Source organism: Psittacula echo (genome assembly GCF_963264785.1).
Source record: "Psittacula echo genome assembly, chromosome: 1".
In the NCBI taxonomy this organism is placed as follows: Eukaryota; Metazoa; Chordata; class Aves; order Psittaciformes; family Psittacidae; genus Psittacula; species Psittacula echo.
Window position 1 is genome coordinate 58822635 of NC_137735.1, and position 17964 is coordinate 58840598.

The following is a 17964-nucleotide window of genomic DNA, read 5'->3' on the forward strand; positions in this document are numbered from 1 at the left end:
GCATGCAAATTTTCTGCATTGGTCCTGCCCAGAATGTCTGGTTTGCTTTTAATTATACTGGAGAAGGAAATAAATGCTGCAGCCTTGCAAAATTTTCATGGCTCTTCTGATTTGGGGTGTTGCAGGGTGTAGTTAATGCTCTGAAAAGTCTTTGGGATTCCTGGATGAAAGGTGTGATGAAAGAAGTGTATTGTTGTTGTTTTAGGTGAGGAATCATACTACTAGGTAAGCCTCTGTCACTGAGACTTGTTGGACTCGTTTGTTCTGACTTGCCTATGACTCCTTTCTTTCCTAATTCGGGAGATAAAGCCTCAAGTCTATGCTGAGATGCTGCACAGTGTTTTGTGGCATTTGGGACAGTGCATCTCCCAGGCAGAAGAGCTTCTTGCTGACCTCTCAGTGGTCCCCAAAGGTGAGTGCTGCAGCCTCTGACTTGCTCCTTGGTAGTTTGGGCAGCATGGCTATATCATGTGTAAGTTTATAGAGCAGTTTGAGCTTTGGGTGAGGGCAGCGCTCTGAGCTTTCTTCTGATTTGAGCTGCATTCCATGTATTGGTAATCCTTCTGATATTTCACCATTCCTCCTCACTCAAAACACATTTATTTTTCAACTGTTCCTCAGCTCCTCTACAGCATTGTATGGTGACAAATTAAGGTAGCCTATGGCACTGGAAGTTGTGGTGAGGAAGCAGGTGAGAGTCATAACTGCGCCCCAACTCTGATCTGCTTGTGCTAGTACGGTTAGAATGTGTTGCAGTCACAACTACTGAGTTGATAACCTGGTACAAAAGGGCAAATGGAGTAAACAAAGTAAAAATAGCTTTTTGTGCTCTTTTTTATTTTCATGGGCTGTGTACGCAGCCAGTGAAGTGTTAATCTGTGCAGAATTGGTTTGTAAATGCACCAAATCTGGCACCAGACCATTTCACTCGCCCTGCCTTGGAATGAAAATCAAACTGAAAATCCACAAGGACTATAACTGCTGTGTCTTGCTTCTGGATTGGATTTCAAGCAGTCAAAACAGGATGAAGAGAGAACTATATGGTGCAGAGCTATTTTCAAAGGCTGAAAAGCAGACAACTACTTCTATAATCTGGGACTGCCGAGCTAACAGAATAAGATACTTTGTCTATGCTAAATGTAGCTGGAAATGGAAATCTGAAAGGTAAAGATGATATAGAAGTTGCAGAACCTTATCCTAAACTGATTGCAATCAGTGGCCATGTACTTAATGTTTCCTATATATCGGGATGGCCTCTCGCATGTTCATGGAAATTGTAAAGTCTTTTAGGAGTAGCCCTCCTAGTTCTACTACATCTTATTTCATAACATGGGACACTTTCTCGAGATGTTGGCTGTGGCAGTCAACTGTATAAAGATGCTCTATTGAACAAGGATATTTCAGTTGTTGATGTCAGTTATGTTCCACAGACTGTCGTAGTGGTACAGGAGGCTAGCTCTTTCCCAACAATTGAACATCTCATAACCTCCAAAAAGCCCTATACAAAATGGATGAGAAAATAACAAGCAACAGAACTTTTGTGATGATTTCAAAGGTGATCAAATAATATATGAAGAGCATTTTGCATCATGGGGATAGTTACTGGTAAGCTCTGAGTTAATACATCGCAAAGACTGAATGCTGCCCTTGAATCTTGATGCGAATGACAAGAGCAGTATTTGGAACTGTTGTCTTTCCCCAGCTGAAGTGTGCTCTTGGTAAGCATCAAGATCTTGGTAGATTTGGATGGTTGAGGAGGAGCTCAGTTAGTAGTGGCAAATTGTTAGTGATGTTTTATCTGACTGCAAAGGGGTGGCATGCAGCACCTACTTTTTGTGGTATGTTCAAGGGTGTGGGGAGATCAACTGATTCAGCATGACGCATGGAACACCACAAGTTTTGTTTCCCTCAGTAGATCCCTTCAATATCTGGAAGTCTTCCATTGTATCAGCTTGGGAGGTATTAAGCATTGAGTCACTGAGGTTGGTAACTGACCTCATCCAAGCAAGGGTCATATGGTACTCAGGCACTAGCTGCTGCTTTTTCAATGCCCAAAGTAGTAAAGGTTGTTGTCCCATTATCTTAGAAGTGTGTGTCCCAAGTATGCCACAAGAGGAGAGGCGTAGTATTAGGTAGGTGTGACTGTGGCAAAGGTGGGAGCAGAAATAGCATGTCTTGCCTCATGGCTCTTTGCTTTTGCTACAGCACTCCTGGACTAAGCCAGATGTATTTCAGTTACTGCTGTTCCCAACCACTGTGCCAAGGTAGGTAGTTTCAAACCTAGTCTGGGTTTTCAAAGTGCACTCACCAGGCCAGCAGACTAGTCTGTTCAGTTGTCTTGTGAAAAGTCCCACTCCTAGGAAGAATGATTATAGGGATGTGCCTGAATCCATCTTTGAATGGAGAAACTGGTCATGGCTATAAATGTGGAGAGACCGTCATCAGCAGATGTGCCACCCAAGCTCTGACACTGGCTCTTCTGAGAGTATTGGAGTATGAGTGAACAGGGGTATAAAATAAAAAATATAATAATGAATTTATTATAGGAAGCCAGCAGCAGATCAAATAGAAGAAAATATGCAACCTCTTCTATTCAGTGCATGGTGAAACCCCTTCAGTAAACTGCTAGAGCCAGAAAACATGGTTTAGATTAATCTAAAACCAAATCTAGGCTGGGGATGCTGTGAGGGCTTAGCTTAAGAAGTCAAAAAATGTCAAGAGCAGATCTGTATAAAAACCCAGGGTAGCTGCTCCTTGCTTATCCGGCAGTTCAGTGACTAGGGCCTTTTAGATTACAGTTAACACTTCCTTTACTTGTCTGAACAGACATTTTCTGCTCAGTTTTCTGGTATTGTTCTTGCTGAGGCTTTTATAACACACAATAGCTCTACCAGAAGAGATGGATAAGTTCAATATAGTGAATCAAATCCTATCAGGCAGGGGATGGGAGCCAAACTTTGATCATTTGCATTGTGAATGAACTTTCAGGGAGTTTGGTAAAGGATGAGAAAGGAAAAGCAGCTTGTGACCTGTGTATTGTGCTTGTCTTTTGCTTTTGGGTATATGTGCCAAATTGGAAGGTAGGGAATTCACTTGGGGTTGATCAGAAATCCTGTTTTCTTCTTGGTTTCACAAGGAAGACCAGACAATTTTAGGAAAATTTCAGTACAGCTCTTCTTCCTAATGTGCCAATAACTATTAATGCAACTTTATTTCTTGCTGTATTGCACATATTAAAATATCCTGTACTGAGGCTTAATTTATCTCTCTGTAAACACAACTTCACTGTAATTAAAATACTTTAACTCTGTATAAACAGCTGTTTCCAAAATAGTGCATTTGAATGAAATGTCTTCAGTATGGTTTAACTTTTTAGTGATCAAAACACAGTCTGTGTGTCAGAGCCAAGGTGTGTAAACTAGGAAAATGAATAGTTTGCATTTCCTGGTTTACACACGGAATGAACTATGCTATGAAATTGTCAAATGATGCTGTCTCCATGGGTGTGTTTTGGGCTCCTGTTGGGAATGAAGCCTGTTTTAAGTGAGAACAGGGGTTGCTATAGGAGGTCTAATGTTCATCCATAGTATTGCCAAGACAAGAATTTTTGTACTGAACTAAAAGATCTTGGGTTTGAAGCTTCTTGCTAATTCACTGACGACAGAAAGCTACCAGATGCAGACTGTGAGGAGGTGTTTTTTAGAGTAGAGAGGACTCAGCCTTTGAGGTTTCTCGGTGGAGTCTGGCTTCTGATATCATTAAAGTTTGCTCTTGAGGAATAACAGTTATCCTCATCTGTACCAGAGGATGGATGCATTACTGTTACCTGAATTCCCTTGTCTGCCTTCCCGAGAGTTAATTTGCAGCTTAATAGAGTTTGGGCAGTAAAATGAAAAATCAAAGCATGTGGCATAAGGAAACAAGAAATATGAGGCTGTACAAAAACACCTGACTCTGGAAGGCCTCTACACAGACAGCTGTGGTATTGGGGAGTGTCTTCTCAGGAGCATAACTAGCCATTAGAGCAGTGCCTCCTTGCCACAGAAGAGAAAAAGGATGCATCTATGGTCGAAAGTGATGAGATCATCTCTGCCTCTGTATTCGTCAGCACCACAGAGGATCAGCGTTTCTCTGGCTGGTGAGTGTTGCTGGGTGGAGCAGAGTTTTCTTGATTACTAGAGTGCAGATAAGACCATGCAGAAGTCTGATTCCTAAACAGGGAGATCCACCTGCAACTGAACTATTTAACTATAGAGATAGATGTCCCAGGACAGGGATCCTTGTCCTTCTGGTAAAGCATGACAATTCTGCCCTCCATGACATAATAGCAAAAGAGTGAGTTGGAGGTGTAATATATGTGATTAATAACTGATTGGACTGAGTGGACATAACCTGGGCAAGAACTGTCACTAAACATCCTAGTAGGTTTCAGCAGAGGTAGGCTCAAAACTAGACCTAGTTGTGAGTGTGGTTTGTTTCATGCTTATGTACCCTAGCATACAAGTGTCAAAGGCTAGAACTCCTGGACATTACTGGAAATATATGCTGCTCTAATACAAGCAATACGCATTTGGTGTTGCCTGTAGTCGAGCTGTTCTTCAAAGAGTAAAGGATAGCTAATTTTGGGCCAAACAAGACTCTATCCCCTACATTCATACTGATTCCTGAAATGGGTGGCAAAAGATTAGGTATGTCCTGAAAAAGCTAAAAATAGTTATTCTTTACTGACATTCAGCACAGTTGGTGACGAGCATGTCTGCTGATAAAGTAGACAAAAGGAGCAGAAAGCCTTTTTCTTTTTGAAAAGGCATTTCCATTTTAATTTGTACTAATTACCTATATAAGGTTGTTGGTGGTTGTTGACACTTTGGGGATGTTGGCTGATGAGAAGCTCAACATGACCTGACAATGTGCACTTGCAGCCCATGTGCTGACCTGCATCAGAAGGAGCATATCCAGCAGGTTGAGGGAAGTGATCCTTCTCTACTCCGCTCTCATGAGACCTCACCTGCAGTGCTGCATCCAGCTCTGGGGCACCCAACACAAGAGGGATGTGGACCTGCTCAAGCAAGTCCACAGGAGGGCCGTGAAGATGATCAGAGGGCTGGATCGTAGGAGAGGGGAGCACCTCTCCTATGAAGATAGGCAGAGAGCGTTGGGCTTGTTGAGCCTGAACAAGGCTCCGGGGAGACCTTAGAGCAGCCTTCCAATATCTAAAGGGGAACCTACAGGAAATCTGGAGAGGAGTGTTTTATAAGAGCAAGTAGCGCTAGAATAAGGGGTAATGGCTTTAAACTGAAAGAGGGTAGAGTTAGACTATATATAAGGAGTGGGCAACCTCTTCCAGTGTCTCACCACCCTCATGGTAAAGAAAGGGTGTGATGCCCATATCATGAGGAGGGACACAGTAAAAAGAAGTTGCAATGCTCCATCCCTGGCAGTGTTCAAAGCCGGGTTGGACAAGGCTTTGAGCAACCTGGTCTAGTGGAAGATGTCCCTGCCCATGGCAGGGGGGTTGGAACTAGATGATATTTAAGGTCCCTTCCAACCCAAACCATTCTGTGATTGATTCTGATCTAGAAATTTACAGAAGTGGATACTTTAAACTGCTTTCTTTAAAAAAATGAAAGTTGAATCAGTATTGAAAACGGAGGAGGTTTTTATCCCTCATATCCCATGTTTCCATTTCCACTAGCACTGCAGCAGTTCCTGAAGTGTCTGTTTCCCCTCACAAGTCTGTAAGACCTGTGGAGAGTAAGCAGTTCTGAAATGCTGGAGAAGGGGGTCTGTGCTGCCCGTGTTTGTTGAGATAGCTGCTATTTGCATGAAAAGGAAATAGAGACAGATTGAAATGGAGGACAATTCTGGCTGTCAGAGTGTGAGTCCCACAGGCAGCGAGGTGCTCATTTTTCAAGTGTGAGCCTATACCTGTCATAGCTGAGGCATAAGGCCATATCTTGAGGAAATCTATGTACAGTTAAGAAACTGAAACCATATGAAACAAGAGTGCTGCTGCCTCAGTATCTGCAGGGTCAGCCATATACCATCACGGCTATGCTGTGTGTTCTCCGTTAAGAGCAATGGAGGGATATTGCTTGAATTGTTTGGGTGGGAGCACGCTGGGGTGGGCTGATTGAAGCATAGGGAACCAGGCTGACTGAGATATGCAACAGGGGCTCAGAATGGAGAGCAAAATCTCTCCAGTGAGGAGGGCAAAGTGAGATGCTAAAGCAGAATCTTTTAAAACATGAGAGGTGGCTAGCTAAGGAGGGGCAGAGGCATCTTACCATAGTGGGCTGTTGTAGTTAGCCAAGGGACTTCCATGTAACTGGCAGTAACTGGCTGCTGATAAAGTATGCTCCAATTCCATGAGATGTGACTGTGAAAAGACTGATATGAGGATAGGAACGGTCCATTGGAAGCTGCAGCATGTTAAAGAAACTGAGGCAGGACAGTACCACTGGTCTTAGGTTTTTATCTGAATCTCTGCATCTGTGAAACCCTCAGAAGTAATGGACAGTGTATATAGTGAAGGTCTAAATAGTGAGAAGACAAAGCTTTGTGGAACCAGTTGAGCTCTAGTGTGTGTATATTATGTGCTTACTGCAGCTTGCACTTTCCAGAGAAAGTAATCTTGGCCAGCCTGGGCTCCGCTTTCACTGTGATTTCTTTTTTGCCACCTTATTGTCGAAAAACCTGCAAAGACTTACTCTCTCTCTCTTTGTTCCTTTCTGCCCCTTCCTGCCCTTGTTTTCTCAGGTGTTGCTTAGAAATGGCTGTGCCTGGAAAGAGGAAAATTGTGTTTAGTATGTTTGGTCTACAGCAATACAAAACATGGATCAGTGGGTTTAAAACAGCATGGTAAACAGCAGAGTACCTCCTCCCCAGAGCTGGCTGTTGCTGTTTGTCACTCCAGGCACCTTTGAGAAGTTATCCCATGTGTTTTTCTGTTACCCTGAACTGATGCTGACCATTGATGTAGGGACATAATGAGAGGCATGAGAACAATTATTACAAAGTGTGGTGTGGAATTACTGGGGATCTGAAATAATTGTGCCTAAGGCTTTGCACCGTCCTACAACAAAGCTCCTGAGGACACATGCAAGTGCAGTTTTCCTCATGTTCTCTTGCTTACTGCTGCAAAGGAGGACATAAGTGGAAGAAAAATGCTTATGTGTTTTTTGTCCATGTGTAGGTAAAGTTCCTGACCCTTTTACAGATCTGTTGTTGTCTTTCAATGAGTCACAAAGTCCAGGTTTTATTTCCATATTACATTTACACGAGTAGCTATTTCTCTCACTTCTGACGGATTGTCTGGCAGGAAAACAGGATGTGGTCTCTTACAGTGTATGTGTGGTTTTGATGCAATAAAACCTAGACCTTGTGGGAGATCAATAAGTGTTACTATTCATGCCAACTAAAAATACATCAAGGCTGTATATTATATGGCATCTCCAGTAGCCTAGATTATTCTTGGTTCAGAATTTATTTAATCAGTCATGAATTATTACATTTATGTTCAGTTTAAGCACCTGTGTGGGCAGTCAGCTGCACTTGAAATATGTTTAATGTTTCTTAATGGGAAATTGTCTCTACTAGCAATACCTGCACAGCTCTAGGCTTTTTCAGGGGTGCATGCAAGGCAGTGAAAGCAAGTTAGAGCAGAGGAAATTCTTACCAGATACAAAGAAAAAGCTTTTGCTTTTGATCAGAAACTGGATCAAGTCTTAAGAGAAGACTGGAGGGTCTCTGTCCTCGAGGATACAAAAAACTTGGGTGGGCAAAGTCTGAAGCAACCTGTTGTAGTGGGACCTGGTTTGAACAGAAGGTCAGACTCACAAGGTCTAGAGGTCCTTCCCAACCTTCCTCATTCTGTGAGGTCTGTCAGCTGAGTTAAGCTGTGCCAGGTATGATTTGTTTCAGGATGTACTATTGTCTGTGCAATAGAGTGTTTTCTCCATATTGTTTTCTTCAACGCAGGTAGTGATCCAGATGGACAGAGCAATGAAGCGGATGGAGCCATGGAAGATAGCAGTCATCGTTGTGTCAGTGGTATTGGTGTTAGCCCTCATCATTGGCTTGACTACATACTTTTTACGTCGTGGTAAGTGCACCAGTCTTTGTTGTCGCAAGTCTTCAGGGATCTGTTGTGTTTCAGTTCCTGCTGTGGTCTTGCATGATGATTTAGGTACACAGTTCACCCCTGGTATAGAATCTGCGTAAGAAAACTTACTACACCCTATTCAAGATCTGAATTGATTAGAAAACCTACAAGAATACTTAAAATAGTACTTGTTTTAAGCAGGGATTTAAGTTTTCTCCCTCTTTTAGTTTCTTGTCTTACCCCAGTGCCTCCATGGGTATTGTCCAGAGCCCCCTTTTCCCAAAGTGCTGATAAAGCTGTAATTCCACAGCTGACAGGGTCACAGCCAGAGCCTGGGAACCTTACTTGTGCCGTACTCTGATGTACTGTGCCCTTCTGAATTGTACTGCAGAAGGTCAGCCACCTTCACTTTTCTTCTCTAGATGAGGACCGATATTACAATGCAACTTTCCTAGTCACTAATGTCGAGTATGACTCTCAGTATGAAAAGCAAACCACAGAAGACTTCAGGCACCTAAGTGAAGAAGTTGAAACCATGGTAAGCTGTTTCTCTGTTTGTGCCTGCCCTATGGTGAAGAGTCTGTGACTGATTGGAAATAGAGGTGATTGTGCCTCATCCTTATGCCACTTACCTTTCAAACCTTGCTATAGTGAGTTAAAGATGCATTGCTGACTGTGCACAAGCAGATGGTAAGCACAGGTGCTGTCTGTTCCAGTAGCTGTGTGGTGGAACAGGCACCCACAGAGCAGAAGGGACAACAAAATTGGCCAACTCAGCTGTTTATTTTGGTTCTGTACCCTCTGATGGAAATTTAAGATCTTTGGTGTAGAGATGGAGTTCTGAAGGCATTTTCTTGTGTTCGGAGGCTCATGAGACTGCTAAATCTTGAGAGCATGTACATATTACAGGTGTGGTTTAACACATTCTTTTTACTTAACAGATGTCTGCAGTATTCAATGGGTCTTTTCTAAGTAGAAGGTACATCAGGTCGCATGTTGTCAACTTAAGGTAAGTAATGTGAATGTCGGAAATAAGCAGGGATGTGATAAATATTCTTTCTTCCTTCCTGACCATATGGAGTGTGCCTGGTTGTTTATGCTTGGATTGCACTAGCAGCATGACTAAGTTGGCTGGTTGTTGCTCTCCTTCAGTGCTGACAACACGGAGGGCTCAGTTACATTCAGAGGTCAGCATGGAAGAGAAATTTGCCTTTATACTTCTGCAGATTGATTACCTGATCACCAGTTGTTTATGGCTGTGATGCAGTAACCAAGTTACTAGGTGATCCCAGTTTTTACTACCAGTTAAGGGATTGAGAGATGCAGGGTCAGCTTTTTATTCTTTTTAATTTTTCCTATGGAAACTCAGGCTGGTGTTTACCCCTTTGCATGGTGTATAGCAGGAGATGACTATTCTCCTCCCTCTCTGAAAAGGTTTGAAGGAATAAATGATGCCAATGTGAGATACCTGGATACAGAGCTGAGGGAAAGAAGTGGGGCAAAAAGCTATAAAGGTCCTGTTTAAGAGTTTTTAAGCCTTTCCTGTCTCTGCAGTAATTATGTATTGCTCTCAGCAATAAGAGTCATCGCTTCCTTCTCCTTCACATTACTTTTGGTTTGGAGATATATTTCTATAAGGCTTGCTTTTGCTGTGGAGTGTTTCTCCTAGACAGCGAAGAATACCAAACTTCCCACAAATGTCCTTCTCCACAGCACTTCTGGGTTTTCTTGCCTTTACCTCTCTCTGGATGGAATGAGTAATTTCCTTAAACTGTTCCACACTGTTTTCTGCTGCTGGTTTCTTCCACAAGCCTCCATACTGTATGTCAACTGAAACTGCAGAACCTGGGAGCTTGGCTGCAAACCTTTTAGGTTGACCAAGCAGTGTATCTCGTCCAAGCTTGTTTTTGCTACAGATATGTTGTAGGTATCTTTAACTAGGCACTGGACCAGCTTAGCTGCATCTCTGCTGTCATCCCCTCTAGGCTTTAGCTGGCTTTTCTTTAGACTGCTAGCCTAAAATATTGGGTCCAATATTTTATACTGACAGTAAGTGATCATGTCTTGCTCAAGTAACTCAAGCTATTGAGTTTTTTGTCTCTAGATAAATGGAGCTAACTGACCAATAAGTGGACAAGTGACTTAAATGGAAAGAAATGCCAAAGGACCTTTTTAACTTCTGTGGCTCTAAACTGGGTCTTTTAATGGCTGTTAGGAATGGCCTGTTGGGTGTCTATTAAAGGGTTTTAATTTGCTGTATTGTCCTACTGATTGTGAGCAGTGTTGAGGCCAAAGGGTGTGACCCTTCCTCTCCTCATCTGTACTGCCTATAAGAGTTCCCAGAAAACGCTGGGAATATGGGAACAGTGGGGAGTACTCCCACTGTTATAGCAAGAACCAAGCCTTTTGCTGCATGCTGATATGTCATCATCTTCCTTCGCTTCTGCACAGCTATAGTATTTGTTCTATACATCAGTGCAGACCAGACCTATTTTCATGTAAAGAAAGCATACAGTGCACAGCAGAACAAAGAGGATTAATGGGGGGAACAAAGAGAATGACACCACTTTGTTGTTGTTGGTTTGCAGCCCAGATGCTGGTGGAGTGCTTGCATCTGTTGTTCTGGTATTTAAATTTGCCTCGGCTGACAGTAAGGCAACAAGCTGGAGTCAGGTCAACGACGTGTTACGCAGAAGGCTAAAATCAAGCTCCACGCTCTTGAATGTTGACGAGTCTACCCTTAGACTCACAGGCAAGTGGCTTAGGTTTGTGTTTTCAGCTTGGAATTTGTTCGTTATACTTTGCTGTTCTTAGTGTAATGAGTGTCATCTTAGTATGCAAATGCAAACTGTTCTCATTTTCTTCTTTTGCCTTTTCCAAGTGCTATATTACTGCTGACAGCCTGGGAACTTGGAAGAGTTAGCATTAAAAGAACCAAAGCATGCTGGCACTGATTTATGAGTGAGTGCTCTGTGTACCAGAGGCTTTCTCTGTGTGGTCTAGCTCTGTTGATTGAATGAGGTCATGTCGTGTCCTGTCCTCCCTGATTCATCAAAAAAAGGCCCAACTTTGTGACCATGGGCTCACAGGTTACTTTAAGGCACATAGTGAATTGAATGAGAACCTGTATCACCACATACTGAAATGCGGAGTCTTCAAGCTATTAAAAAAAATGCAAGGCTGAGATGGCTCCCTTCACCCCCTGGTATCTCCTTTGCTTATCTGACAAATTGCTGTAGCCAGTGTTCATAACAAAACCTGAGGTTCCTTGGGCAGTAATCCTCTCCCATGAATCTGTTGCTGGTTGCCATCAGAATCTGGCAGGTTTTTGTAGGAAAGAAATCAGTAATGTTAGTTTAGCTCCAGTCAACCCCAGCACTGAGGATTTGTGAAGAGTGTTTTGACCATGTTGCCATACTGAACCTGAATGTAGGCATTTGCTGGTGGCTGTGCACAATATACGTGTAGATGTTACTTGGATGTATTTGCAGTCATCTGTTGCTTCTGTTAGTTTTGAGCTAAGGCAAGAAAGACGTATCCTTTGGCCTTATGCTTTCAGTGAGGAACAGATGCTTAACTGAAATTCTCCAACAGAGCAAATTACTCCTTTTACCATACTGTCACTCCATACAGTAGTGTAAACCATTTAATTTGTGTTTGCTGGCTATAGGGAGGCAATCTGTGCTAAATCACATAGCAGTATAAGATGTATTTACTGTGTGTTTGCTTTTCATTCCAGACTTGAATAAGGAAAAGGGCGATAACCTTTTAAACAACTGTAAGTACAAATGCTCTATAGAAAAGGTCCAGCGACATAGTGCTATTGGTTCTGTGTTTACAAGATTCTTATGCTTTTAAGATGCAAGTTGGAAAAAATAACATGTTAAAGATACTAGAGCAGTAGACAGAGCATGAGCCAGGGAAGACTTCAGCTCAGTTTCCTGCAGTCAGGCTGACTCTGTAGTGTTTGCAGAATCAGGCATTCTGATTTGGTGGTGCAAAAGTGTAAAGCAGTTGCTTTAATGTTGGTTATGGGAAGTAGGGGCAAGTAGATGAGTTGCTGTTAGTGAGCTTTGCACAAAACTAGGATTCTTGCTGGAATCCTTCCAAAACCATTTTCCCTCTTGCCCCCTCCTCTCTGCAGAAAGGTTTGACCATAGTTGTCTGTCAGATTTGAGCTAAACTTGGTGATATACAGGGAAAGGCCAGAGCGTAGGATATGGAGAAGAGCTGTCCACAGTGAGGGCAAGGCAGTGACACAGCCCTGAAGAGAGGCAGGTTCTAAGTCCCTCTCCTGTTGTCTGCTCCCCTATGAGGTCTTAAAGCTCCTCTGGAAACAGGGAGACAGTTTCAATCCCTTCCCACAGGGCTCCATCAGTCCCCTGCATGGTCTCAGAGCCTTTGCACACTAGCTTACCATCTTTAAATGGACTGAGAATTAACTGGTTTGGAGCTAAGGTTGTTTTTTTTTTTCAGCTGAGTAATACATGTCTGTGCTCTTGGTACAGTGGCTATAAGTAAACTGTTGGAAGAAGAGGATGCTATTTTTTTGATGCTGTTGTCAAAGCTGACCTGGAGGTGACCTGACAAAATCCCTTCTTTGTTTGCCCAGTTTGCGGGTGGGTTTTTTTGTTTGGTTCTGTGGGGCTTTTGCAGACTAGTCTTCAGGAATTCTGTGACACTTAAAGCTGTACTGACTGTGTTGGCCTTGACTTTGCTAGACAGGTGGGATGCTAGAAATAAGGGAAAGATTGACTCCATTGAGTTCTTTAGTAATGTGCAGTGTTTGTCTTGTGCATGTTTTGGTGGGGGGGGGGGGGCTTAGAGCCCCCTTGGTGTGGTGGTTCCTCAGTATTTTCATACTCAATTTTTAAGAAGTCTTAAAGGCAAACAAAAAACTGAGGATGATGTTCCTTACTGAGAGAGTTTAGTCTTTAGCTGAAACTTACATGTTGCTATTATGAGAGCTATATGGATGTAAATGTTTAGGTTACCAGCGCACGTGTTTGTGCCTGTGTTCCTGTATGCACAGATACACTAGTGACTGCATATGTTACCTTTCTCTCTGTACAGTTCTAGTCAAATATCAAAGCAAACCAGGTTTGTAGAAGCAGTATCTTTCTAAACAGGTGAACAGCTACAACTGGGAAAATACACAGTGTCTCAGATAGACAGCCTTCAGTTCCCGTGGAAGTGCCTATGGGCTTGTGTGTCTGAAAACTGGCTTAATGAAAAAGTAGTGACTCTTCTACCAAACTTTGTTTACCGCACATCTATCCTGAGATGCTTGTGACCATGACACTTGGTTTCCCTGCTGCTGGAGGCACTGGTTTAGGTGGAGGCTGTCTCATGCACCTTGCCCTGTTATACCTCTGCCTGCAGCCATGAGGGCCTTTCCCAAAGCAACACCCTGATTTCCCTCAATCAGGTAAAGCAGAGCTGTTTTTTCTTTGGTAGGCTGTGGAATACGAAAACAGGCATTCTCCTTCACAGGAGAGGAGAGAATAACCGGCGGGCAGCGTGCACGGGAAGGGGAATGGCCCTGGCAAGCTAGTATTCAGTATGATGGGAGCCATCGCTGTGGTGCATCAGTGATCAGTAATACGTGGCTAGTGACTGCAGCCCACTGCTTTAAAGGGTAAGTCATCAGCACTTCAGCACCTTTCTGATCCTACAGGTCTTAGGACTCTTGGATGCTCTGACCTTTTGGGGTCTGCTGATATTTGTATATGTGGAAAGATAATAATAAGTTGAGTAAGTCTGGTTTTTCAATGGTGAGCTAAGCTCCTTTGGGGATCTTGTTTTGTGTGGCTGTGACATAAGCTCAAATACCTTACAGGGGAAGAACAAATCCTAGGAGGTGGACTGCCAGCTTTGGAATTCTGCTGAGACCTCCGACCCAGAAAAAATTAGTCCGAAGAATTATCGTTCATGAAAGATACAACAGCTTAGGCCTTAACCATGAATATGATGTGGCTGTTGTTGAACTTGCCTCTGCTATTGAGTTCACGAGTGATGTGCACAGTGTTTGCCTCCCTGAAGCATCTCATGTGTTCCCAGACAACAGTTCCTGTTTTGTCACAGGTTGGGGAGCTTTGGAGAATGATGGTGAGCGTCTCTTGCTTTTCCATGCTCTGTCACACATGTATCTGAGAAGACTGCTGTTAGTTTTATGTTTGGGGTTTTTTCTTCTTTTATTTTGGGTTCCTTAGACTTAGTTTGATAGGTGCACGTGCTAATGATACACCTCTGGGCTTAGTTTGCTGCTTGTTTTTCTGGCTTGCTCAGTAGGTTGGAAAGTCAGTACAGCGAAAGTCTTTACAGGTTAGCCTTACAGGAGTAAGAGCAGCTTTTGTTGCGTCATGCATTGTGCTGGTTGAATACATTCTGTTTTCCATTCCCACTGGCCTAGTCCACCTGAGTTTAGCTCTGACGTACGCTCTTTCACCATTCAGCTTTGTCATAGATGTATCATGACAGTTTTCATCAGTTATTCTTTCTTTGGTCATAAATCTGTCTTCATCCGATGACTTGAGTGAGCTTCATTCAAATTAGTCTATGTCAGTGAGTCTATGTCTATGTATCTGCTTATGAGATCCATTGAACTATATAAGTAGTATAGGGGGTGCGTAGTGACTGTCCAAAGCTACACTGCAATTAATCAAATGGGCCTTTCCAATGATACAAGGACATATCTTGTAGCCTACAGCTGAGTTCAGCACTGAAACATGTAAAAAATTCCCTTTATCTGTTACGCTGAAGAGCATGGGGTGAGGATGAAAGTTGAAAAAAGTTAGGTTTGGGAACAAGTGAAGGACTTTAAGAGGAGGAAAAAAAACAACCCCTTATTTCTTCGTGAGACATTGTTGGGTAGCTCCCTTTCGTTGCCTGTAATAGAGAAAAGCTGTAGGAAAACCTGACTGCTCCTAATCCTTAAGTGTTTTAGCTTCATTTCGTGTCTGCAAATTCTCTTTCTAGGCTATAGTGTTAATCAGCTTCGACAAGCAGAAATAAAAATTATAAGTACTGCAACTTGTAATAGAAGAGAAGTGTACAGTGGAGCGATAACACCTGGAATGTTGTGTGCTGGATACTTGAAGGGAAAGGTGGATGCCTGCCAGGTAAGTTGCTTCATAGGTATTAATAAAAAGGAAATAGGAGGGGCAGGAAGTGATGTTTCCTAGGAATAAAATGTACTTTGGGGAATCTTGATTAAATTTATGGGGTTAAATATCTTGACAAATGTAAATGAAGAGCTTCATGCTCCACGGGCTGAAGTCTGCACTTAGAGGCTTGGGGTTTGTATGTAATGCACATGTGAGAGAATAGATGGGAGGATGTGGAGAGGGAGAAACCGAATTTAGACATAGGATGTCAGCCTCTGTGTTGTCAGTAAACTTTGTAGAGGTTGAATTATAGCTGTGGTCTAGAGACAGATCTCTGTTGCAGCAAGCCTCATTGTTCTGTTACATTAGTGAGGTGAACCCTGTTTACTTTGTTTCTGCCTGTTGACATTTTTCTCCTTAGGGTGACTCTGGTGGGCCACTGGTGAATGCGAACTCCAGAGGAATCTGGTATCTGGTGGGAATAGTAAGCTGGGGAGATGAATGTGGCAAGCGAAATAAACCAGGAGTGTACACAAGAGTGACTTACTATCGAAACTGGATCAACTCGAAAACAGGCATCTGAAACCTGCAGTGGATTAAGTTTTGTGGGCTATGTGCAGCTATTCCTTTGACACATTCTGCTCTGTGGTTACCCTATAAACAGCTGCTGGCTTAGCTTGTGGTCATGTGTCAAGTGCCAGCAAGCTTGGAGCAGTCTAGGACTTGAAATTGGTTTGGCCTATAGCCACACAGGAACAGACTTTATACATGTGACAGCTGTTGTTCAGGAAGTAATCTATCAAAGGGACAACTGCCTTCATGCATACATGCAATATACTGACCCTTTTTCTCTGTGGCCAAATGCCTTATCCCCAACTTTTATACCCAGGCAAAGCACTTGAGACCAAACAATCATTTACCAGCATCCAAGAGAAGTTGTAACTAAAACGTGGCCCGCCCATTTTCTGTGTGCTCCCAAGGCCCCATCTGTCTATACACCAGCTACAGTCCAGCCCCTGACTCCAAAGCTGCTGTGCTTCTGAATTCTTCTTGAGATTTTTCCTGCATCGTTCCAGGGAGCATACTCTAATGAAGAATGGAAGATGGCTTAAAAGAGTCCTGGTTCCTAATATCACATCAGACTGTTACTTAGGTGAACAGAGAATTTTTCCTTGCTGTGTTGCGCTGAGTAGGGAATCAGTGGAAAACACTAACTTTTGTCCACCTTCTTTTGGACAAGTATATGCAAACCCATACATCGCTTCATATGAACAACCCCTAACACAGCATTTGCTGTGATTTTTTGATTTGTGATTTGTGAGAGTGATTGCTGGATTTAAGACCAAAACCCACCTTGCCTTCCTATCGGTCTGTTGTCATGTTAGAGTATTTGGATTAGTTTCTATTTTTAACTTTACAGATTGTATTTTTCTGAATAAAATTCCATGACATTTTATGCAGGATGAAGGATTGTAATGATCTCAGTACGACCAGTGCCGAAACCCCCAACCTTTTAGACTGTTTATTCTTGTAAATGCTGTTCTCAAGTCTTCATAATTTAATATGTGCATCTTCAGCTGCATCCCGAAAAAAAATAGGTATTTCCACCATAACACAAAACCTATCTCCTTCAGAGCAGGGCAAAACTTCTGACTGACCTCATCTTCTTATGTGAAGATCCCTCTCTTCTGTCAGGAACTAAGAGTTGTCTGTGTCTCATTGCCAGAGTATAGGTAACTCATTTAATCTCGACCACACAAACTTCATATTCTCTCTGACTTTGTTTTCAGGAGCTCATGTTTCCATCTGCAAGGTTGATCTCAAACGCCTTCCACACTTTGGCAGCAGAACATGCCTGTTGCTAGTGAGAATGCTTTCCTTGGTAGGTCTGCAGACTCCTTCCAGTGCTTCATAAGGATGCTTATCCTGACACCAGCAAATGCTGTGGTCTTAGTTGCTAGATAATGAGCTACTCTGATCTCTTTTTCCCCTCTGTGGTCAGAAGAGAAAGAACTTGGCAAAGGAGATACTAGCCACACTGCCAAGTCTCAGAGTTGGTGCAGCATGACAAGTGAGGAAGAATCTTATGCCAGGCATAAGGCAAACAGAAGGCTTTCAGCAAGGTTATATGTATAAAATCTGGGGAAACAGGCCCTCAATGATTACAGTCTTGGGATCAAAGTGCTGTCCAAATTGAGTACAAGTCAGTTGACATAGTCAATGGCAGGTCAGGGGATCCCCTCTGGTCTATGCTTATGAGTTAACAGGAAAATTTTGATTACACATTATGTGATCTTGTTGCTTGCCAGTAAAGAGAACCATGCTTTTGTAGAGCCCCACTCGAGGTACTGGAATATTTGGATGCCCAGAGAAGGTCTGTGTGAAAGATGAGGGTATGCAGCTATTGTCTGTTCTATACTTGTGTGTATCAGGAAACCTCATACTTAATTCTGTTTCTTTTTTCTCAGGGAGCTTTTCTTGTGGAATGTTGTAAGCTTTAGAAACAAAACTTTGGTGGCTTCATTTCTACATAAGGAGTAAAAAATGGCAGACTAGTTCTGTAGGTCTGGGCCCAGCACATCTCATCTTAGTCCCTTAAGCAGAACATGGCTTTGAAGTATATTGTAGAGGAAACTTAATAGTGGTGTATGACAAGTACATGTAGTTATGTTTTTCCTTGCTGGTAACAAGTTTTCTTACTAGCACAGAATAAAATTTGGTCTTCATGAACAAAAAGCATCATTACAGGATGTC

The 17964-nt window shown here is 42.7% G+C and overlaps 1 protein-coding gene across 1 annotated transcript; it reads left to right on the forward strand.

The window, feature by feature from the left end:
- Positions 1-319: 319 nt before the first annotated feature.
- Positions 320-16062, forward strand: LOC308218870 (transmembrane protease serine 11E-like; the record flags this gene model as incomplete). Its single annotated transcript, XM_080613329.1, has 10 exons — positions 320-412; positions 7981-8104; positions 8527-8642; positions 9046-9113; positions 10693-10856; positions 11844-11882; positions 13562-13742; positions 13944-14212; positions 15083-15225; positions 15632-16062. The coding sequence occupies 10 exons, from the start codon at positions 320-322 to the stop codon at positions 15791-15793; spliced, it is 1359 nt and encodes a 452-aa protein (XP_080469455.1). The 3' UTR covers positions 15794-16062.
- Between the last annotated feature and the right edge of the window lie 1902 nt (positions 16063-17964).